The sequence below is a fragment of the Trichosurus vulpecula genome, chromosome 2, assembly GCF_011100635.1.
Source record: "Trichosurus vulpecula isolate mTriVul1 chromosome 2, mTriVul1.pri, whole genome shotgun sequence".
NCBI lineage: Eukaryota > Metazoa > Chordata > Mammalia > Diprotodontia > Phalangeridae > Trichosurus > Trichosurus vulpecula.
This window is the reverse complement of record NC_050574.1, coordinates 259,945,173-259,969,345: the sequence shown is the minus strand read 5'-3', so window position 1 is coordinate 259,969,345 and position 24,173 is coordinate 259,945,173. Positions and strand designations below refer to the sequence as shown.

Below are 24,173 nucleotides of genomic sequence, written 5' to 3'. Positions count from 1 at the left end.
TTTCCCATCAGTGACAATGGAGCTACCTCATTTAGATTCTAACATCACAATCCCAAACATGCTGAATCAAGAAGTAGAAGGAGCAGTAAAGAGAACAAAGATGGGAAGAGCAGCTAAACTAGACAAAAGTACACACAAACAATGTTTTGATAAAGATAAAACAACATTGAAGGTTCTGAGGAATGAATCCTCAAGATATTGAAAAGTGCCAAATGATCGGGGGGAAAAATCACAGACGTTATTATTGCCCCAAAAAGGATAGTCAAAAAACTGTAAAAACTACTGACCCACTTTACCATCTCTACACAATATTTATAGGAAATATCTGCATACTTGCCAGGAGCATTCCTGATAAAAATACAAGAAGGGAACAATCACTTCTGCATGCAATATTCTGCAGCAGTCTACATCTTTACAATCCCCTAATTGTCTAAAAAGTATAAAGAATATAAGAACCTACTGCATTTATTGTTGACTATTAAAAACCAGTTGATTTGATGAAGCAAAATGTCATCTTAAACAGCAAATGTCCCCATTTATATATCAAAATCATACAATGTTTCTTGGATAACATGACAACAGAGAGAACTTTGTTCAACAGCTCTATGAAGATTAATATCAATCAAGATATAACAGAGATGTATATGCTTGCCAAAGGTATTTGCCGCTCTTATGGATTATGTCCAGTGCAGAGCCCACATGGAAGAAAGATTCCCCATAGATGGCAAGGTCTTGCAGGTGCTTCTCTTTGTAGATGGCACTGTGTTGATTGCAGCAAGATGCAAAATATTGCAGAGCTATATATATATATATATATATATATATATATATATACATGTGTATATGTACATGTATGTGTACATGTCTGTATGTGGGCTCTGTAGTATATATGTTCTATGTCTATACCTATTTCCACACACTATATAATATAAAAAGACAGACATATAGACATATAGACACATGTTAGACAGACACTGTGGATAGATGAGTTGGGTCTAGAGAGAGCTGCATTGCCTTTGGGAAACTGTGCAATTCTTTTCATGGGCATGGTCTAATGTATTCTACTACTATTTTTTTATCCTGTTTAATTTTATTTAATTTATTTAGTATTTTTAGTTTTCAGCATTGATTTTCACAAGAGTTTGAATTACAGACTTTCTCTCCATTTCTACCCTCCTCCCCACTCCAAGATGGCATATATTCTGGTTGCCCAGTTCCCCAGTCAGCCCTCCCTTCTATCACCCCACTCCCCTCCCATCCCCTTTTCCCTTACTTTCTTATAAGGCAAGATAAATTTCTATGCCCCGTTGCCTGTATATCTTATTTCCTAGTTGCATGCAAAAACTTTTTTTTGAACATCTGCTTTTAAAACTTTGAGCTCCAAATTCTCTCCCCTCTTCCCTCCCCACCCACCTTCCCTAAGAAGGCAAGAAATTCAACATAGGCCACGTGCTGATCATTATGTAAAACCCTTCCACCATACTCATGTTGTGAAACACTGACTATTTTTGCTCCCTCCTATCCTGTCCCCCTTTATTCAGTTTTCTCCCTTGACCCTGTCTCTTTTCAACAGTGTTTGCTTTTGATTACCTCCTCCCCCTATCTGCCCACCCTTCCATTGTCCCCCCTTTTTTATCCCCTTCCTCCTTTCCTGTGGGGTAAGATACCCAATTGAATGTGTATGTTATTCCCTCCTCAGGTCGAATCTGATGAGAGCAAGATTCACTCATTCCCCCTCACCTGCCCCCTCTTCCCTTCCTGCAGAACTGCTTTTTCTTGCCACTTTTATGCAAGATAATTTACCCCATTCTATCTCTCCCTATCTCCCTCTCTCAATATATTCCTCTTTTATCCCTTAATTTGATTTTATATTTTTAGATATCATTCCTTCATATTCAACTCACCCGGTGCCCTCTGTCTATATATACATACATACATACATACATACATACATACATATATATATATATATGTATATTCCCTTCAGCTACCCTAATACTGAGGTCTCATGAATTATACATATCATCTTTCCATGTAGGAATGTAAACAAAACAGTTCAACTTTAGTAAGTCCCTTATGATTTCTCTTTCTTGTTTACCTTTTCATACTTCTCTTGATTCTTGTGTTTGAAAGTCAAATTTTCTATTCAGCTCTGGTCTTTTCACTAAAAAAGCTTGAAAGTCCTCTATTTTATTGAAAATCCATATTTTGCCTTGGAGCATGATACTCAGTTTTGCTGGGTAGGTGATTCTTGGTTTTAATCCTAGCTCTATTGACCTCCAGAATATCGTATTCCAAGCCCTGCAATCTCTTAATGTAGAAACTGCTAGATCTTGTGTTATCCTGATTGTGTTTCCACAATACTCAAATTGTTTCTTTCTGGCTGCTTGCATTGTTTTCTCCTTGATCTGGGAGGTCTGGAATTTGCCGACAATATTCCTAGGAGTTTTCTTTTTGGGGATCTTTTTCAGTGGATTCTTTCAATTTCTATTTTACCTTCTGTCTCTAGAATATCAGGGCAGTTCTCCTTGATAATTTCTTGAAAGATGATATCTAGGCTCTTTTTTTGGTCATGGCTTTCAGGTAATCCAATAATTTTTAAATCATCTCTCCTGGATCTATTTTCCAGGTCAATGGTTTTTCCAAGGAGATATTTTACATTGTCTTCCATGTTTTCATTCCTTTGGTTCTGTTTTATAATATCTTGATTTCTCATAAAGTCACTAGCTTCCACTTGCTCCAATCTAATTTTTAAGGTAGTGTTTTTTTCAGTGGTCTTTTGGACCTTCTTTTCCATTTGGCTAATTCTGCCTTTCAAGGCATTCTTCTCCTCATTGGCTTTTTGGAGCTCTTTTGCCATTTGAGTTAGTCTATTTTTTAAGGTGTTATTTTCTTCAGTATTTTTTGGGTCTCCTTTAGCCAGTCATTGACTTGTTTTTCATTGTTTTTTTGCATCACTCTCATTTCTCTTCCCAATTTTTCATCTACTTCTCTAACTTGCTTTTCCAAATCCTTTTTGAGCTTTTCCATGGCCTGAGACCAGTCCATGTTTTTCTTGGAGGCTTTTGAAGTAGGCTCTTTGACTTTGTTGACTTCTTCTGGCTGTGTGTTTTGGTCTTGTTTGTCACTAAAGAAAGATTCCAAAGTCTGAGTCTGAATCTGAGTCCGTTTTCACTGCCTGGCCATGTTCCCAGTCAACTTACTTGACCCTTGAGTTTTTCGTTGGGATATGACTCCTTGTAGAGTATAGAGTACTTTGTCCCAAGCTTGAGGGGCCGTGCTGTTGTTTTCAGAGCTATTTCTACACAGCAAGCTCTGCCCCACCAGCGCTCCTCCTCCCCCAAGAACTGCCAACCCTGACCGGACTCAGATCTAAGCTGACTCTGCTCTCCTGCTCAGATCTGCCACTTAATTCCTCCCACCAGGTGGGCCTGAGGCCAGAAGCAACTGTACCTGTAGCTCTGGAAGCAGCATTCAGAGGTGATCCTCTGCTGCCCCTGGGGCGGTGGCCGAACTGGGAACTCCTTTCACTCTGTTCCAGCAGCTTTTCCCACTAACCTTCTCTTTTGTCTTTGGTGTTTGTGGGTTGAGAGGTCTGGTAACTGCCACAGCGCACTGATTCAGGGCGCTAGGGCCTGTTCCGCCTGGCTCCTGGTCTGGTTGTTCTGGGCGCAGCTCACACCATGCTCTGCTCCCAGTTGCCTGTGATAGACCTTGCCCCGTGACCATCCAGGCTGTCCTGGGCTGAAGCCCTGTTTCCCTCTGCCATTTCGTGGGCTCTGCAGTTCTAAAATTTGTTCAGAGCCATTTTTATAGGTGTTTGGAGGGACCTGGGGGGAGCTCACGCAAGTCCCTGCTTTCCAGCTGCCATCTTGGCTCCGCCTTCTTGTTCTAGTACTATTGAATCAGTGTGTTTAGTAAATGCTTCTGATCATGATTTTAAAATGTGATTTAGCTTGTATTTTGGTGAACAGCAAAAACTCCTGAGGTTTTTGTTTTCTAGATGAGAAAGAAGTGTGACATTTTCCTGTAACTTTGTCAGTGTTTCTGTTGTCCCCTTTACTTAGATGAGGATAAGTAAAAGATATATATAGATACACATACACACACACACACACACACACACACACACACACATATATATATATATGTAACCAGTGGTAGCTACTCATGAATAAAGATGTGATAGCTCTCAGCACATGTGTATATTTCTACTTTTGAAATGGACTTATGTTTACAAATATTTGAGAAACACATTAGATTATCAAGGGTGGGGAACCTGCAGCCCTAAGGCCACATGTGGCCCCCTAGCTCCTCAAGTGTGGCCCTTTGACTGAATCCAAACTTCACAGAACAAATCCCCTTAATAAAAGGATTTGTTCTATAAAACTTCAACTGAGCCAAAAGACTGCACCCTAGGACCTCAGAAGCCACATGTGGCCTTGAGGCTGCAAGTTCCCTACCCCTGGATTAATGCATAAAACTCATAAGATTAATCACTATAAATAAGAAACTCATGAAGATTATTAGTATCATGCTTGCAAATTTTTTTATATTACGAGAAAATGTCCTTTTAAACAAAAATTTATTTGAATTTTAAAAATTGAACTCCTAATATATTCCTAGTGGAACAAACTCAGATACTTTATTTTGTTTCTAGCTTCCTGAACATGGTTGAAAATAGATTGACACAGGAAATTATTGTTATTTCAGCATTTATAATAATGTAGTTACCCCAGAAAGAAAGATATTTCAGGAAATGAAGTACATAAAATACTTGAAAATTCTCTATGTATATGACTAATAGCAATGGATATGAGACATTTAACATCTTAGGAAAACTACATTGCATAAGGACTTCAGTATAAGGCAACTAGATTTGAAGATAGGATTTAACTCCACATTTACACCAATTTAATTTTAAAAGTAAGAAAAAGATAATTATCCAAAATTCTTAAATGAAAATAAAATTATAGAATAATATCAATGCCCCATATTTTAAAAGTGAGAAGGAGTTAGCACTGTATCTTTGTCAATACCCAAAGTAAAACAGGCTAACCCTTTTGTATTTTGTCACTCAAAGCTATGAACTTAACATATAGAAAATAAACACAAATTGAAATCTCTCCACTTATAGCATACCATTTCTCTACCGCACCTCCCATCTTCTGCCTCCCCTCACACACCTATTTTAGGTACATTTCTGTCATTAGGGGAGAAAAAGCTTCATGAATTGTCCAATTTTTAGTTTTTTTCACTTGCTATAAGAAAATTATGTTGCATCAACCATAATTTTTTGTCTCTCCCATTTATTCCATCTCTCTTTTCTCCAATTTCTTCCCTCTTCTTCAGTCCTCTCCAACTTTGCCTTCTTTATTCTCCCCCTACCAGTTTCATCCTACTCTCCCCTTTTCTCTTCCCCATTATTTCTAACACTGTGATAGATCCTCTGTACTCTGCCCTATGCAGGCCATATTTGGAGTATTTTGTTCGGGTCTGGGTACCACATTTTATGAAGAACATTAATAATCTGGAAATTGTACAGAGGGCAAGTAGGATGGTATGGGGCCTTGAGATTATACCACATGAAGATCAGTTGAAGGAAGTAGGTATACTTAGCCTGGAGAAGAGAAGCTACCGTTAGGAGATAGGTTGGGATAGCAGATAGGGCATTGGACTCAGAGTCAAGGAAGATGTCAATTTAAATCCAGCCTTGGATACTTTGCAAATTAGAGAGAAATCACTTTCGGCTAGTGAAAAGTGGGTGGAGAAAACTTGAAAATTTTTCATTCTAGGGAAGATTCCAAGGAAGGGAGAGACTTTAACAAATATTGATGGTAGTGGGAGGGAAGTCCGTTCTAGGGATTGAAGAAAAGCATGGAGACAAGGGTAGACAGTACAAGAAGAAAGAGCAGAAGTCGTCTAGTAATCCCATGTTCCTGGAACGTAAACTATGTGAAAAGGAATAGTATGAAATAAGGCTGGGAAGGTAGGTTGGTGCCAAACTGTGGCAACCCTTAAGTGCTAGGATAAAAAATTCCTATTTGATTCAGTAGTTATTGGAGAAGCATTGAAAGATTTTGGGTGAAGAAGTGACAAGATCTGCCACTTGCTACCTGTATGACCTTGGCTAAATCACTTCAATTTCCTGATTCCCAACTCCTTCCCCTAAAATGCCAGTATCCTCCTTCCAAATTCTATCTTGTATTTATTTTTATATTTATTATCTGCCTTCATTTCCTCAACTGCAAAATGAGGATAATAATATCACCTTCCTCCCAGGGTGGTTGTGAGGGTCAAATGATGTATTTGCAAAATACTTGGCACAGTGCCTAGCACATTGTAGTTGCTATATAAATGCTACCTATCATCATCATCATCATCATCATTCTTACTACTATTACTACCTTTATTATCATTATCTATGCCTTTTTCTATATATGTTATCTACTCTTATACAATGTAAGCTCCTGAGAATATAGGCTGTTCAATTTTTGTCTTTGTAGGTGCTTAATAAATGATTGTTGATTTATTGATTGAAGATAAGGACTCTGAATTAGGGTGATTATTCAGACAGCAATGAAAAAGGTAGATTGGAGAGGGAAAAGATTGCTAGTAGGAAGACTAGTTATGATGCTATTACAATTGTCTGGGGAAATGAAGACCTGAACAAAAGGGTATTGCAGTGGAAGTGAGAAGGAGAATTATTACTAATATAGGGCAATTGATTAAATCTTGGGATGTGAGAGAAGAAAAAATCAAAAGTAACAGGCTTTAAACCTGGATGACTAGCAGGGTGGTGATACCATCAACAGAAAAGGAGGAAGGGGTAGGAATTTTGTTGAGTTTGAGATGCCACTGGAATTTACAGATGGTGCTATCTAGCAGGTAGTTAGATATACAAGATTAGATCGCTAAGGAAACTTTTTGTTCATTCATTTCAGTTGTATCCAACTCTTCATGACCTCATTTGGGGTTTGGTTTGCCACATCCTTATCTATATTCCATATCCATATCCCTATCATTTTACAGATGAGGAAACTGAGGCAAATAGATTTAAGTGACTTGCCCAGGGTCACACAGCTAGTAAGTGTTTGGGGCCAGATTTAAATTCAGGAAGGTGAGTCTTTATGATTCCATGCCTAGTACCCTATCCACAATGCCATCTAACTGCCCTATGAGGGGAAGCTAGGAAAACGACTAATGTGTCATCTATGAGTATCATTGAAGCCATGGAAGTGGATGAAAGTGGTAAAATACATAATATAGAAAGTGAAAAGAAGCAGGGAAGGACAGAATCTGTAGGTACACAGTTCAAGAATTAAGTGCCATCACATGAGACAGAGTATTATCAGTCAGAAAGTTAAGAGAAGAATCATGAGAGGGCACTGTCATGAGAGCCAAAAAGGACAAAAAAAGAGTCAGACTTGGTGATAAAAGAGGCAATCAATGGCCTTGGAAAGAGCAGCTTCAGTGAAATGGTGGAGGGGGGAGGAGACAAATGTTAAGGGGTTAAAGAGTAGGCTGGTGTTAAGGAAATAGAATCTAATTGCTTGTGGGAGTAGTAGGATCAAGGAAAGAGTGGTTTGTTTTGTTTTTTTATTTGTTTTTTTAGGTTAGAGAAGTCCTGAGCATATTTGTAGCAAGTAGAGAGGAACCAGTAAAATGGGAGATATTGAAGATACATGGGAGAGAAGGAAATGATTGATGGAAGAGAGGAGTTGAAATTCAAATCAGATGACTTTAATGTCTTCATTAAAATAGGAGTTAAGATCATTCGCTGAAAATGAAAAGGGAGTGGGTGAATCAAGTTGAAGTCATGAGGAAAGAAGAGAAGGTTTGGAACACCTGTTGTGGGGAATGTATAATAGGGAATGAATACAAAGATTGCTATGTTAGCCACAAAGGCCTACTTGAGGTTGGATAGAATCACTTTGTAGTGGACGTGGTCCTGTGGTTTTTTCCCTCTGGCAGCATTTTTGCTACTTGGGAATAGAAGCAAATTGAAATTCAACAAATGTTTATTAAGCACCAACCCTATGCCAGGCACTGAGGATAAAAGTCAAAACAAGTAGTCCCTGGCCCCAAGGAGTTTACATTCTAATGGGAATACAACACGTGTACAAACGGGTAAATACTCTATAATTTGAAAAAAGAAAGAACACGAACATTTATCATGGAAGGTTTCCAGTAGGAAGTGCACCTGGTCTGGACCTTGAAGGAAACTAATGATTCTAAAAAAAGGAGGTGAGGAGGAAGTATATTCCAGGCATGAGGAAGGGAAGATAGCTTTGTAAAAAGGCGTGGAAGTAGAGGATACAATACCTAGACTGAAAAGCATCAAATTGACCAGTTTGGCTGGAACATAAAGTGTATAAAGAGGAATAAAATGAAATCAGTCTGGAAGGGCAAGCTGGAACTAAGTTATGAGGACTTTAAGCACTAAATTAAGAATTTTCATACTTTACCTTAGAAGTGATAAGGAGCCACTGAAAATTCTTGAGCGATGTCAGACCCATGCTTTAGGATGATTATTTTTAGCAACTAGTGGAAGATGGATTGGAGAAGGGGGAATATGGAATCAGGAAGACCAAGTAAGAGGTTACTGCAATAATTCCAGTGAGAAAGTTAAAGAAGTAGGGGGGTATCCATGTCAGAAGGAAGTAGAGCTAGAATTGGCAAAACTACCTATGTGCTGTATAACCTATATCAAATTGCTTGCCTTCTCAATGAGAGGGGTGGGGAGGGGAGGGAGAGAATTTGGAACGCAAAATTTTACAAACAAATATTGAAAATGGTTTTTACATGTAATTGGGGGAAAATAAAATACTAAATAAATAATTTTTAAAAGATTATATATGTGTGATGCAGGATAATAAAGAATTAAGGATGACTCCAAAGTTATAGAGCTGGGGGTTACAAAATAGGGGAAGATGGGAAAAAGGGAGGTCAAGGGTTTTAAGTGTGGAGGAAGGAACAGCACTAAAATAGCTAACCACTGAGTTAAGTCCGACTGGGGAAGTAAGAACAGAAAAAGATATGGAGTTATTCATTATTAGATGCTTAATTCTTCTGGCTTCAAGAGTGACTGGTTTCATTACTCTGATTTCATCGATATGAGCCACAAAGCCTTCACACCCTACTAGAGGGTTTTCATGAGTTGTTCTGGCCAAAAATAAAGTTCATCATCTGGTAGCCAACTTTCTAGTAATGAAGAACATGTTAAGGACTTAGTGATGCTATTCCTCGGGTAATGTATATATAAGCCATTATCAGGCTTATATTGGAATCCCTTCCAACTTTTTGTAAAATCTGTCTTAACTTACGGTTCATTGGCCTGGATGTCGAACACCCACGGTTACCCCTGCACTTTAATAAATTCCCGAGTGTGTGTTTCTGCCGAGCTCTGGGGGATTCTGACATGCTGGAGCTGCAGTTCTCTCCACCCCACTGAGGTCATGCTCTGAAGCTGCCTTTCCTCAGTTTGTCTAGTTTGTCCTCTCTCAGCACCCAGCTGGATACATTGGTTGTTACTGGTCCAGTTTCTTAAATGACATAGATAATTGGAACAACAGGAGGGAAGAGAAAAGGGAATGTGGCTTTCCCTCTGGACTCTCTCCCCACTTCTTTTTACTGACTTCTAGTTATAGACACAAGAATATGGCTACTCAAAGCATTCCCAAAGCTTAGCTCCTAAAGCAATTGCTGGAATCATATCCTCTGATATACATAGATCCAGAGATGTGTCTAAGTCTTTCAACCAATCCTGATACAGCTTCCTAAAAAATCTGATTTCACCTAATAGGATTTTGTTTTTTACTCAATCCCACCTTAACTATGTTTTTTCCACACCTAGTTTATGCTTTTGGTTTTGTTACTCAATCAAGGAGAAAATTTCACCTGATGAATATATCAGGGCATGGCACATCTCATGAGTTATATTAATTGGGATATATAGTTAATATGAGAAATACCCCTTTCAAAGGGATTAAAAAGTGCTTAAGAAATACTTTGGTTATGAGATTTAATAACAGAAAGCTATTTGGTAGAGATACTCAATAACTAATAAATATCAGTGAAGTCCTATCTATTCCATGAAAAACTCTGATTTTATTAATAAAATAGCATAAGCAAAACTAAAACTGAGATTTATGTGTATACTCATCCTTCATTATTCATCTCATTTAAAAATGCAGATAAATGAAGCTGCTAAAAGAGGAATGAAATTTGTTGGATTTGTAACACAGCATTGTACTCAGTCTAAAGTTTGCAATGGCACCAGCAGTGATGGAGATGTAGAATCCGAGTCAACCCTATACAGAATTCAAGGACACCAGAGACACAATTCAGATGAAAACTGTAAAACTTGGAATGAAGGAACTTTGAGTGGGCAGTCTTCTGAAAGTGGAATTGAAGAAGAAATTCATCATGAAGGTGGACCATGGCAAATGGGAAGAGAAGGAAGTCCTATTCCCTCTAAATCAAGAAAGGGAGAAGGTAAAAAAAAATGAGAAGAGGAGTGCTAGGCTACATTCCTAAGTTAAATTTAGAAAAATGTGACTTTTTGAAAGGCGGGGGAAGCAAATGGGTAAGAGAATGAATTTTGAAAGATTTTTTAAAAGAATTGACATTTATGTAGTACTTCACATACATGATTTCATTTGGTCCTCACCCCACTCCTGAGAGATAAGTACTACTAATATGATAGTCCCCATTTTACAGATGGAAAAAATGAGGTTGAGTGAATAAATGACTTATCTATGGTGACCTAGCTAGTAAATGTAAGAGGTAAGACCCAACCCCAGGTCTCTACTGGCTCTAGCACTGCCCTTCCAAAAGCACTAAGCAGTTTTAAAATACTCAGAGCTGAAAAGAACCTTAAAAATCACATAGTCCAACCTCTTCGTTTTTACATACAATATGAGAAAACTAAGGCTTGAGAAGTGTTTTGTCAGAGATTGTAGGGAAAGGGGTCTCTTGACTTCCACCAGGCCACAATATAAACCTTTGAGCTTTTTAAAGTCATTACAATCAAAACTAAATCTCTTTATTATGTTATTTTCAAATTAGCACCATTTATAAATATATGTAATGGACAGCTGTGACCCATGTAAAACAACTATTCTTCAAAATTTCACTGACTAACTGAACTGTAACTTATATATCATCTACAAGAAAAAGCCTAATGAAATTACACTGTTTTAAAGGAAATTTAGGTCTCTCACTAATGTTCAGTCTTGTGAAGTCAGTTCTTTAAAAAGCCAGTGTGGCTTCACAAAGATTTTTTTAACACTAAAATACCCAAATTTAAGAATACCTCAAAGCATCAAGCTACATCAGTTGGGACAGTACATTTTTTTTAATCCACAAGGCAGAGATAATAGAAATAATAGGATGAAAAATGTTATTTTAAAAGCAAAATTATAATATCCACTTATAACTATTTTCATTTAAATTACATTTGTACAAATAGTAGAATTATAGTCAAAATACAAAAATTATGAAATAATAGTTTTAAAAATTCATGCATCAATTAATATAGTTGATGCACCTGATCTTTTTAACCATTCCCGCAGCAAGAGGGAGAATACCTGCAAAGTAGGCAGGAATTCTACCTTCCCTTTCCAGGAAAGATTTGCCTCCTCTATGCACTCGACTTGTGCATGTGTACCAAATGAAAATGAGCAGGAAAATGAATTGGAGAAATGGGGAAAAGGAAGAAGGGAGTCAAGAAGAGTAGAATCCAAAGAAGGAACAAATCAAGAAAATTACCACCCAGAGGTCCAATCTTCTTAAGGTCATTTGGGGAAAGATTAGAATCGTACCAAATTTGCCAAATTTTTCCATGCTGAATCTAAAGCAATTTCAGCACTGCAGTGAAATTTTAGAATATCCCCAACTGTATATTTCAGCCTTTGATTACTTAATAGTTCTTTGGTGATATGACAGGAATCTATACAAAATAGAAAAATTAGAAGGGGAGGGCATAACTAACATTTATTAAGCCCTACTATATGTCAGGTAATGTGGTAAACACTTAACAAATAGAGAAGAATAGAGCCCATGATGAAAGCCTATAAACCATTTTGCATGTGAAACAGGAACACTATCTTTCTACAAGTATAAAAGACTTTAATGAATCTCTGACCTCATCGATGTGGATGTTTCCTTATAACAGTGTAGATCACAACAGATCCACACATACCTTCTCAATCCTGTGCAATTCTTGTCCAGGTCATCTTGTAAATCCTCCACATGTTGGGATTCACTCAACATGTTGGGAGCCTTCCCCTGGATCTCTTGACATTGTTTGGATATCTGTGGAATACTGTGGGCTCTACTTGTCCTTCTTGTTTGCTACATGACTGGCCTGCCTTCTTTTCCAGTTATATATGTTTCTGATCACATCCATTAAACCATTTCTCTTGTGCAGTTTTTCTTTGCAAATACATTACAGACTCCATACCCAACATGTGCATGTCTGTTTCCTTCCATGACCCTCAATTTTAATTCTTTGGAGACTATGGTATTCTATAACTCAGTGCCATACCAGAAGAATGCTCATGTTTAAAATATGGGATTTGGTTACAAAGAGAAGCTTAGGGTCATGAAAAACACTGCACAATTTCCCATAACAATCCAGACCATTGTCCTTTTCAGGTCTAGGCACCCATCATTGTCTGCAGCTCCTGTCCAAGATGTGGCTACTCATGAACCAGCTGTATCAGTTGTCTGTCCACTTGCATATTATAGGCATTCTTCATTCATCCATTTGATTTTTCCTGTGTGCATAGGCAGGCAGAACTTTTGTGAATGATGATGGATTTAATTTTGGAGATCCTGACCTTGCTGCAGTCAGCACAATGCCATCTATAAACAAAACTAGCTAAAGGATATCGCTATCTGTAGAAACTTTTTAGAGTTAAAAAATTGATAAAGAAAAGATAGTCCCCAACTTAACATAGGATTCAGAGAGTTTCTTTTTTGTGAATACATGACATGTATATGCACTGCTCCTTCTACCACACCTCCCTGCCACTAATGACAACTCCTGCCTGGTCCATCATCTACTATTACTGTTCCCTTTGCTTTGAAATTCCTTTCCAATACTTCTGTGAAAGTTAGAAGAGCAACTACATAACCCCGCTCCCCACCTCTTTTTTGCTGAAAACCTTCTTCCTCTAATTCCATTGATATTGTCCAATTGCCAGAGTCTCCACTTCCTTACCACACTTCTATCCCTCTCAGGGGCATAGAGAGGCTAAGGATTTGGGAATTCAGGCTAGTGATCAAATCCTAACTTTGCTACTTATGATACATGGGAATGAGGGGTCTAGTCTAGATGACTTGTAAGGTTTCTTCCTACTCTAAATTCATGGTCCTATAATTCTGGAATTAAGCTCTTTAGGACTACTTTTAATACTCTTTTGGTTATATTATAAGCTCAGTACTATAGACTTTTGGACTAGCCTAAGAACCTAAGTTTTATAGCATTGTTCCTATGGAACTATATGCTCCAAATTCCAAACAGACTTAAAAATGTCCTTTGAACCTATTTCTAATTTGGAGGGTGCAAGCATCTTATATACCTTTGCACACAGACTCCAAGCCAACTCCTTTTGCAATGCAGTCTCCAAGAGTAGAATAAGTGGTTAAGGTGAAACTATTTTTCAGAGAGTCCTCTGCAATATGACTATTTTAACAAACTGTGTATGGCACTCAGTATAAGAGAATTGTTAGCATTTAGTCATTTCTTCATTGGCCACCATCCACCAGTTCTAAGACATAGCCTGCAAATGTGCATCAAGGGGGTAAGTCTATGAAAAAGTCATTTCTGTTTTAAGATTTTACTTACAAGCAATATGCGAAAATTTTAGACAAAAATTCTCCCACTTGATAGATAACTTTCATCGAGGTTTACTGGCATTCTGTGATCATTAAGTTAAACATGAAAATGGCCCTAAATACTATATGAAGAAATAGCTAGGGTACAGTCATGGCTTCAGATCCATCTAAAAGGATTTAAATATGTAACATGTACTCTGGAGCCCTCTTCCGAGTCAGGTTGCTACATCAGGGTTCAACTGTACCCTGAGGGGTTGAGGGGCAATCTCCTCTCAATTACTATTGACTCAACCCTCCACCATCTGTGTCATTCCCATTTTAGGCCAATGAATAGCACCTCAGTTCCATTTAACCATGTAACTTCACCTACTTTTAAAAAGAGAAATTCAAAGATACAGCAAGAACAAACATTTCCCTGAACTACTCAGAGCAAAATCCCGTCCCCCACTATACACACACGCGCGCACACACACACACACACACACACACACACACACATACACCATCATACTATCACAGTGAGTGGGAGCAGGGAGAATTAGGCTAAAAATCTAATACAGTTTCTTGATTCCATCAAGTTTACACCAAAAGCCAGCCCAGATAATTTCTTCCACTGGGTTAAGATCGCTGTCTCTCCCAAACATCTCTCCTTATTCCTCTGATACTGAACTGACTACAACACCCAGCCTGGATTATAACTCCCATATTCCTGTAATTCACTCTCCTGGCTCAGATCAGAGATTCCACTCCCTGCACCTATAAAGGAAAAGAAGCCCCATTTTATGGCCATAAGGGATGGAGAGGGGAAAGACCCCAAAGCTCTTTCTCTTACAGCATGGTCTCGCCACTGGACTCTAAGAGTGAAGGACTTACCTTGTTCCCCTTGGTGCAAAGGCGCCAGCAGAGAGGCAAAAAGTTGTGGAAACTGCAAGGCTTTTAGAATCCCTCCAAAGCCACTCAAAAAACTTCTGTTTCACCATGTGGGTTAGCCAAATTGAACCAGTTACTAAACATCCATGTATGTGTCTCCAAGGCACTACCCTTACGTGTCATCGTGATTCTCCTTGAAGCAGTATCCCTAGTATCCTCTATATCAGGCCTGCACAACCAGCAGCCCGCCAAAGGATTTTGGGTGGCCTGCAAAAAATGTAGAGGATAACTACATTTTTCGCAGGCCGCCCAAAATCCTTTGGCAGGCCACTGGTTGTGCATGCCTGCTCTATATGGAGAAACACCATCTGTTCCCTAATATCTTCTCTATGGAGACACAATATGAACAAGCTGATAGGATCCAAACACATGCCATACCTGCATTACAGGTGATTTTGTGCTTTGCTTCCAGTGATCAAGAATGGCCAGTCTTCTCCAAAATGGATAATACTGAATATACACATGTTATCAATTGTTTAGGGGCCTGGTTCCTCTTTTAGCATGAAAGAAAATACCCTTATAAAAAAGCAAAGGCTATAGTAAATTGAATTGTTTCCGGCTGATATCATGGAATCCTACCTAATATAATGCTAGTACTAATAGTTGAAGGCAACACCTGTATCATAAAATTTCTGAGTCACAGTGAGAAAAATATACTATGTGTCATTATTTATAAAGGAAGCATGATCTAACCTTCAGTATTCTTAAATCGACAATATAGCTCAGTCCTTCTACTGACTAAAAATCCATAGAGTTCTCTCCCAAACTGCGTTCTCCATCACCTACAGACCTATGCATTTTTCAGTCAACGTCCACACCACTTTCCCAGCTTTGCTCACCTCATGCGGCATCTCTCTCTGCCAACTTTCTTTTTCTCTTTTCTGGTTCATGTAACCAAATAGTTACCCAGGTTAAAGAGTTAAAGGAAATGTGCAGAGAGAGAATGTCATCCTTCCTTCCCCTACCTCATCTAATCCTATGTTGGTTCTTAGCCTCACCATCAATACCCACTTCTGACTACTATAAAATCAATATTTTCTATTGTGAGTCCAAGATGTTGCTGATTTAACTGAAAACTTTCAGAAGCCACTTATCAAAGCTGTTGTTGTTCAGTCATGTCTAACTCTTTGTGACCCCAAGGGCCAACTGTCCACGGGCTTTGCTTGGCAAAGATACTGGAGTGGTTTGCCATTTCCTTTCCTAGTTTTATGCAGGCAGGGCCTAAGTGATTTGCCCAGGGTCACACAGCTAGTAAATGTCTCAGGTCAAATTTGAATTCTGGTCTTTCTGACTCCAGGTCCAGAGTTCTATCCACTGTGCCATCTAGCTGCCTTTCATCAAAGTAGTTTGCTTTCATTTAAATTACTTTTGAAAGATTTCCCTAAAAGATGAAGTTGTTTACTTTTCTTTTTTTCTCTCCTGAATATTCATTCCCAGATAATAAATTATATACAATCTTCAATGTTTTTGATGATGAATCAACATGCTGGACCTATCAGGAAGGCATTCTATCAATGAAAGTCACAAGAAAAGGATCTGTAATTAGTACATTAGATGCTGACTGGCTAGAGCTGACTACATTTTATTATAAACAAGGATTGTCCTTAATTGATTCTTTTGTATCCTGGGAAACTTCTAAAGGTAAGTCTTATTTCAAAAAGGCATCTTATGATATGAAATTTTTTGCAACTGTGTCAAGAATTGTGTTTGAGGGCAGGAACTGTTAGGTTTTTTTTTTTTTGGTCTTTGTAGTCCCATCACTTAACACAGTGCCTTCTACATAGTAAGTACTTAACAAATACTAAATGAATGGAGTGCCATGACCAACATGAGGAGATGTGGTTTCTAAGGGAATTAGATGGCCAATAGCACAGAGGTATGCAGATTTAATTCAGCAATTCCTTCAACTGCCGTGAGACAGCTGCTCTACAGGACACCTGCTATCCAGGGGAGCATTTCCAAAAAATACTTGCCATTTGATCATTCCTTTTTAAAATAAACAGACCGCTATGAACAACACAGGTAAAGTTTACAATAGCCCCACTAAGGAGTCATCACAACAGTTAAGTTAAGAATTCATAAAGTGTAATGGCTGAACCTAGGAAAATGAAAGGTATTGATCTAAAAGATAATTAGGCTAAATAAAACTCTATCATGGTTTTAAGAGCTTTGAATTGAATGTTTTTAATTGAGAGGCTTAGTTTGCTCCCTCCTTTGAAAAGTTTTCCTTTCCTCTTTTTCTTTACATGTTTAGAGGAGCTACATATTTCTTGGGTTAAGATATGGGTAATTGTCTTTAGAATCTTTATGAAATAAAACTCGTTTTCCCCTCTAGTTGTCTCTATTTATACTTCATCAATCTAGGGAATTATTCTAGGCCAGATTGTCTTTATGAATGTGTGTTATCATGTATGTATCACCATATGTAGTAATTAATGTTCAAGTATATAATATTATCCAGAGTTTGGAGATAAGTTGTGTCATATTATAGGTGATGTTTGACCTTTTCTATAAATTGGATTTTATGAGTAAGTATTGGTGAAGAAAATGGAATTCAAGGTATGACCTTTTAAGGTGCTTTCCTTCCTTTTTCCTAATCTCTCGCTGTCCCAAAAAAACCCTAAGTAATTTTTTAGAGAAAATGTAAAAAAAGCAAAAATTGGTCAGATGGGTGATACGAGACAAAGATAGTGAGGAGGTTAGAAATGTGGATAGAGATGTATGGTGGTAGCAAATGTCCTGGACTTAGAGTTAGCACATATGGTTTTGATCCCCACTCAGATGTTTATTAATTGTGTGACCTTAGAAGAATTACTTATCCTCTCTGAGTTTCAATTTCTTCCTCATTAATTGAGGATAATAATAATTGAGCTACATTCCACAGGATATTGTTAGGAAGGCTTCCAATTATAAGTTATTATTATTCTAATTGGAAATAAAGAAAACCAGAATAAGAGCATTATCTCAGGAACAAATGAAAAAGTAAATGAGATAAGAATTCATTTTGCATTGCAAAATTAGAGTTGAAGACTTATTTAAATAGAAATATTTTACAATAGTCCTACTTTTAAAATATTTTGGAAGAGTAAGTAATTAAAACTGACAAAAGTTCATGTCAGTAAGTCATATTGCTCAGTAACTAAGATGCATGTAGGACTCTGAAATACATAAATAGTATACTCCAAACAGAAGATTACTGACTATTAAAGAATTTTTCTGTTTGGGCCTTTTAGGACATGTAGCTGCAATATTTCTATTCACAGATCATCTAGTTGGACAACTGTTTACCTTTCATAAAATTACACATACAACTCGAGTCCAAGTTGGGGCCTCCCTTAGTTAGTTTCCTAATTTTTGGTGGTGATCTTTTTTACTGGAAGGGAAAGAAAAGTGTTCCCTTCACTGTCTCTCTCAGGCGGCCCTTGCCTTGGGCTCTTGCCTGGTTGCAACAAAATTAGCTTCAGCAGATGCTGTCCCAAAGAGGCTCTGTGGGTCCTTTGTGTTTCAAAGCTTCCCAAGCTATTTACAGTCAGGGCTTAAGGGAAAATCATCACTCTCAGCAGCTATGGAATGTCTCATTAGACATTTTACATAGCCTGCTTTACAAGAGCAGAGCCCCTAACTAGCCTCAGCCTTTTGGCAGTTTGACTATTGGGTGTGTCATTAGGGCCTTCACTGAGAGTGTGTAAAGACTCTCCAGATACCCCTATATGTAGGGAGACTGAAAAAATGTCTGGGACAGCTGGAAAAGAACTTCAAAGGGACCACAGCTGAACTCAGTTACTGAATTCAGCATTATTTGACATTCCTGTCACTGAAAACTACCTGGGTGAGCTATTAATTCATATTACTTACTACTTGTTTCAGACCTTATGAGCAATACTGTAAAAGAGTTAAATTAATGAATGTTACCAAAGTCAGCCCACTATGGGAATAGATGTTTCATGTGACGATGAAAACAAAAACCAGTCATTGCCTCCCAAGATTAAATCAATTTCTCTTAAAACATTCAAACCCATCTGAGGTGTCTGGGTAGTAGTAAGACCTGCCACCAAAGAGGGGTATCCTTTCTTCCCTCCTGCCTTTCCCCTTCACTTCTTTACCCAACCTGGGCCACTAGGGTTGGCTAGCTTACAGTTCACAGGAACTTGGATAAGATGGGAGTCACCATCTCTATTCTTTCTGATGAGATGGAGGACTACCATAGGCCTGACATTTGCCCTGCCACTATTTCCTGAAGTTCTGCAGACTGGTAACTCTCTATTCTGTTGCTATGCCCTGAAGACCCTAACATTGTTATCTGACTCTCTGAGGTAATCTAATGACCCCTGGGCCTTGCCATATGCCTCTCCATTTATATACCCTTAGGGTTTCTAGACCTTTCCATCAGTCCTGCATCTGAGCTTTCTTTTATGTATTGTCTCCCCCAATTAATGAGTTCTTTGAGAGCAAGGGCTGTCTTGCTTCTTCTGTCTTTATAACCAGCACTTAGTATGGTGCTAGGCACATAGTAAGTGCTTTAATAAATGTCTTTTTCACTCATTCTTCCTCTTTTTTTGTTTTTTTTTGGGGGAGGGGGCAGGGCAATTGGGGTTAAGTGACTTGCTCAAGGCCACACAGCTAGTACATGTGTCAAGTGTCTGAGGCCGGATTTGAATTCAGGTCCTCCTGACTCCAGGGCTGGCGCGCTACTCACTGCACCACCTAGCTGCCCCTGTTCTTCTTCTTTTTAAAAAAAAATTCTTTATTATGTAAGTGATGTTTTTTTTAGGAGAGGAAGAAGGAATATAAGGGAAAATGCAGGCAATATAAATATAAAAGATTAATAAAAAATCTGTTTATTTAAAAGGAGGAGAATCTGTAACGTAGTGCTTTATTAGGTCAGAAGCTTTTAAATTATAGGTATAATAGTATCGGTATCTCCTCCAAAATTCACTCATTTAAAGTAGACTGGTATGATATGGAGTGCCACTGGGAAAAACCTGTCTCTTTGCTCTCATGCCATTATCAAAAATACCCTAGTATGTATATAGATTGATCTCATAAAGGAAAGTGGGCATAGGAGTTGGTTTGTTCAGTCGCTTCAGTTGTGTCCAACTCTTGTGACCCCCTTTAGGGTTTTCTTGGCAAAGACTCCTAAATGGTGTGCCATTTCCTTCTCCAGCTTGTTCTACAGATGAGGAAACTGAGGCAAACAGGGTTAAGTGACTTGCCCGGGGTCGCACAACTAGGAAGTATCTGAGGTTAGATTTGAACTCCTGAAACTTCCTGATTCCAATCCATTGCACCACCTAGCTGCTCCGTAAGGGGTTGGTAGCTATTGATGTTTTCCGAATTTCATTTTTCAGAGATCAATAAGGTTTATGACTGATTTTTCCAATTATTTGGTATCCTCTCTTCCCTCTTAAGAATCAACTCCTGAATTTCTTCAAAACTGTGTTACCTCAAACTTTTTTTGTGTATACTTGGTTCTTCTTGTCTTTGTCTTCTTTAGTGCAATTTCTGCTTCCTCATGTAGACCTTCAAGGACTATGATACCAAGTAGGGTGTTTCCACTATCACCGAGGGAGAAAATGTTTATGATAATTACCTTGATAGATCTTTGCCATATTTGGTATCTTCTAGTTTCATCCTTAAAGGTTAAATACATACATATATATATGTATATACATACACATATATATACGTATATATGTGCGTTTGTGTATGTGTATGTATCTATGTGTCTGTGTGTGTATATGTGTATAAATATATATATATGCCAAATTAATTAATACAACATACATACATATAATGAAATTATATATTTAACCTTAATGGTCTGTCATAATTGGTGACATTTCAAGCTTTTCATAAAATTCTTTTTCTCTCTCCCACCTTTCACTGTGCTATGAGAGGCTGTTTGCTTTGATGGCTCTCTGATCTCATTGCTGTGGATGCTGCCTCCAATGAGACAGATATTTTGTCATGGTTCTGATTAGTTGTAGTTCTTCCTGAGGGATCTGATCTAGCCAACACTGTTTGTTATTCTTGCCAATGTGCAGATCGCAACTCATTCTTACTTTCTCGTCCTCTGCAACTCTTATCCATGTCCTCCCGTAAATCCTCCGTAAGGAAAACAGCCAGCTTGCTAGGGTACTCCCTTTAGATCTCTTGATATTGTTCGAGGCCAAACACTGATTGTCTCTCACTCTCACTGTGTGAAATGAATGCTTACTTCCTTTTCCAGTCTAAGATCTTTTACATCAGCACAGAACATCATTTGTCATGCATAGCAACCAATTCATACACTGATGCTTTCTCCTTGGAGCAACCCTGAATTTAAAGTTGATAGACTGGAAAATTCCATGACTAACAGGATCATGGGAAGAATATTGTTGGGCGTTTACAAGAAGGAAAAGCCTGGCATCTCAAAGCAATCCATAAATTCCCCTATTTCTACAAATGTTACTAAGACTTCATTTTGCCACTTGGAATGATTTCCCTTTCAAAGCTTCTCTTGATGTTTATTTCAACTTAATTTCAATGCACCATAATCCATTCAGCCAATATTTATTAATTACCCTTCATGGCCAAGGTGTTCTGCTAGGTGCTTGGGGTACAAAGGTGAAAAACAATAAATTTCCTGACCTCCAAGGATCAAATTAGATAATATTTGTAAAACATTCACTACCTGTGCCTGGACACAACAGATGCTTAATAAATGTTTGCTCCCTTTTTTTTGCCCCTGTAAGGAGCTTACTGTCTATTGGAGGAATAAACATGTCCACAGGTCTAAATCAAAGTAGACTATGATAGAGGCACATAAGAGATCTAAAGTGCCCTAGGAAAATCTGAGTAGGAGAGAACATTTTCATCTTGGGGGAATCAAGGAAGGCTTCATGGAGAAGGTGGCATCTAAGTTACCCTTAAAGAAAGAGAAATATTACAACAGGTGGATATACACAAATGGATGTTATGGAAGAGGACAAGATAGGGAAAGGACTATAATTCCATTTTTCTAGAATGTAGAGCATAAAAAGTGAAATTATATTAATTATATAATTGGAAAGGTAGGTTAGCACCAGATTGTGGAGGTCCTTAAATGCCAAATTAATTAATTTGTTTATTATGCCTTAGGCAACAGGGAACCACCAAATGTTTTTCAGCAATTTGCCTATTATATCCTCTCAGCAATCATGCTCCTTTTCCATAAATTGTGAGAGAATCTAAATGCTCTTGTTTGCCCGTGACATTGTGATGTTTGCCTCAGGTCCCAAAATACTATAAAGCCTCTTCAGTGAGCATCACGACCACTCCAAAGAGATCAGTCTCATAATTGCAGAGGACAAAGCAAATAGATGAACAACAATGTCCCAACTATGACAAACACCCTGGATGAAATAACTCAGTGGGTGGGCCATCAGTAAGTCTATTTCAAACAGACTGAAGATGAGCGGTGTGCTTGGCCCAAAACTGAATAGGAGGAAGAGAGTGAAGTGGATTGTACAATTCTGTCTACAGTCCCAAGCAGTGCCCTGATATAGAAACCCATCTTTTTAATCTTCATATTATACTGCCTCAAATCAAGGAGGACCACCATCTCCAAAGAATCAGCATTGTAAGTGACCCTGCATAAGTACGTTGCAACCAATGATGTTGCTCACTCAAGAACTAGATACAAAAGATATCATCCAGGAAATGTATAATCAGAAAAGAAGATGAAGCATTTGTGTAGCAAGTGCAAGGAAAAACAGATGGACGTACCGCCTGAGTGGCTACTTTGATATCCGTAGAATACTTTGTTAAAGCCTAGAAAAAGGCCTTCAGGTCATGGGATCATAGCAATTTGAGCTCCAAGGGACCCTGAGATTTTAGAGCTACAAAAACGGAGACACAGAGAGACTAAGTAAAATGTCTCAATGTCGTGCAACTAACAAGTAGCAGAGATTTAGATTTAAACTGAATCTAAATGTAGTCCACTGTCCCACACTATGGTAGATCTTTCATTAAACATTTCTAAAATAAGAGTGATATAGATGTATTATAATATATACCACTTGAAGGTTTAGCCACATTGATGAAATATGAGAGATGGACTAGAGAAGGCAAAGGCTAGAGGTAGGCTGACCATTTTGGAGTCTATTAAAATATAACCCAGATGAAGGAAGAGATGAGGGCCCAAAACAGGGTGACAACAGTATGAGTAAAGAGAAGGGCCACATGTAACAGGCACTATGGAGGTAGAATGAACAGGACTTATAAACTAACTGTAAGTGAAAGAAGAGGAAGAATCAAATGTGATTCTAAAAGTTCTGAGCTTGAATGACCTGGAGAATGATGGTGCCATTAACAGAAAAAGTGGGCCAATTGGGAAGGACAGAAAAATTCTGGTTAGGAGGATGATAAGTTTGGGACCTAGAATCATCAGATCTGGAAGAAACCATCCAGTCCAGACAATTTATTCTACAAATAAATAAACTAAGGGCTATTTGACGATTGACCTGTGCTAATACATCCTGGATGGCAATGCCCATTTGGAAATCAACAATAATTGAACCTTTAGAAATGAATGAAATCACTGAGAGAGAATATAATGAAAGAAGAGGGGCCATAGGCAAAGCCTATGAGTCACTCACAGCCTTGGGCAGGAGAATGATAAACCAGCGGAGACAGAGAAGAAATATTCATACAGGTAAAAGAACCAGAAGATGGCAGCATAACAGAGGTCATGGGAGAAAATAGGAAAAAAACAGTCAGCCCTATCAAAAGCTACAGAAAGGTCAAAGGAGATGAACACTGAGAAAAGTTCATTGTTTTTACAATTCGAGAGGTTATTACTATGGCCTTGAAAAGATCAATTTCAGCAGAATGGTAGAGTCAGAAGCCAGATGCCAATGAATTGAGGAGCAAATGGACGATAAGGAGATGGGGTAGAGATTGTCTTTCTAGAATTTTGGCAGTAGAGGGGAGGAAAGTAGTAGCTTGAAGTGAACACTTGGAACACAAGTTATGGACTGTTATATTAAAAATATTAAGGGTCTAATGTGGGGATGGGGTAGAAAAATAAGGAGGAGCACATTGAGTGACAGACATATCAGCATAGTGATGGTCTTTGCTTAAGGATATTTATGGGATATATAATACCAAAAGTTTCTCCAGGATGGACTCAAAATATCATTTTGTTACCACTAATAAAATTATTTTCATTGGAGTCTAGCAATTATATCTTAAATAATTTTCTTTCAAATAATTTTAGTTATTAGAGTAAATGTTTGATAAAATTATTCTATTTTGTGAGAATTCATTACACAATGTAGAGAAATCCATCAATTTGGAAAGATCCAAAAACCGAGACACCCTCCAGTTTTACTATATCTCACCCTAGTGACCTGAGGAGTCAACTCATCTTTCAATAT

General features: G+C 38.1%; 1 protein-coding gene across 3 annotated transcripts in view; it reads left to right on the top strand.

Annotated features, from left to right (window-relative positions):
- The window catches only part of RFTN2 (raftlin family member 2), a 100,312-nt gene that overhangs the window by 19,060 nt on the left and 57,079 nt on the right, over nt 1-24,173 (top strand). For all 3 annotated transcript variants that reach the window (XM_036742485.1, XM_036742483.1, XM_036742484.1), the window contains 2 exons: nt 10,197-10,497; nt 16,213-16,416. In XM_036742485.1, the coding sequence (XP_036598380.1) occupies nt 10,197-10,497; nt 16,213-16,416 (505 nt within the window). The remainder of the gene's footprint in view (nt 1-10,196; nt 10,498-16,212; nt 16,417-24,173) is intronic.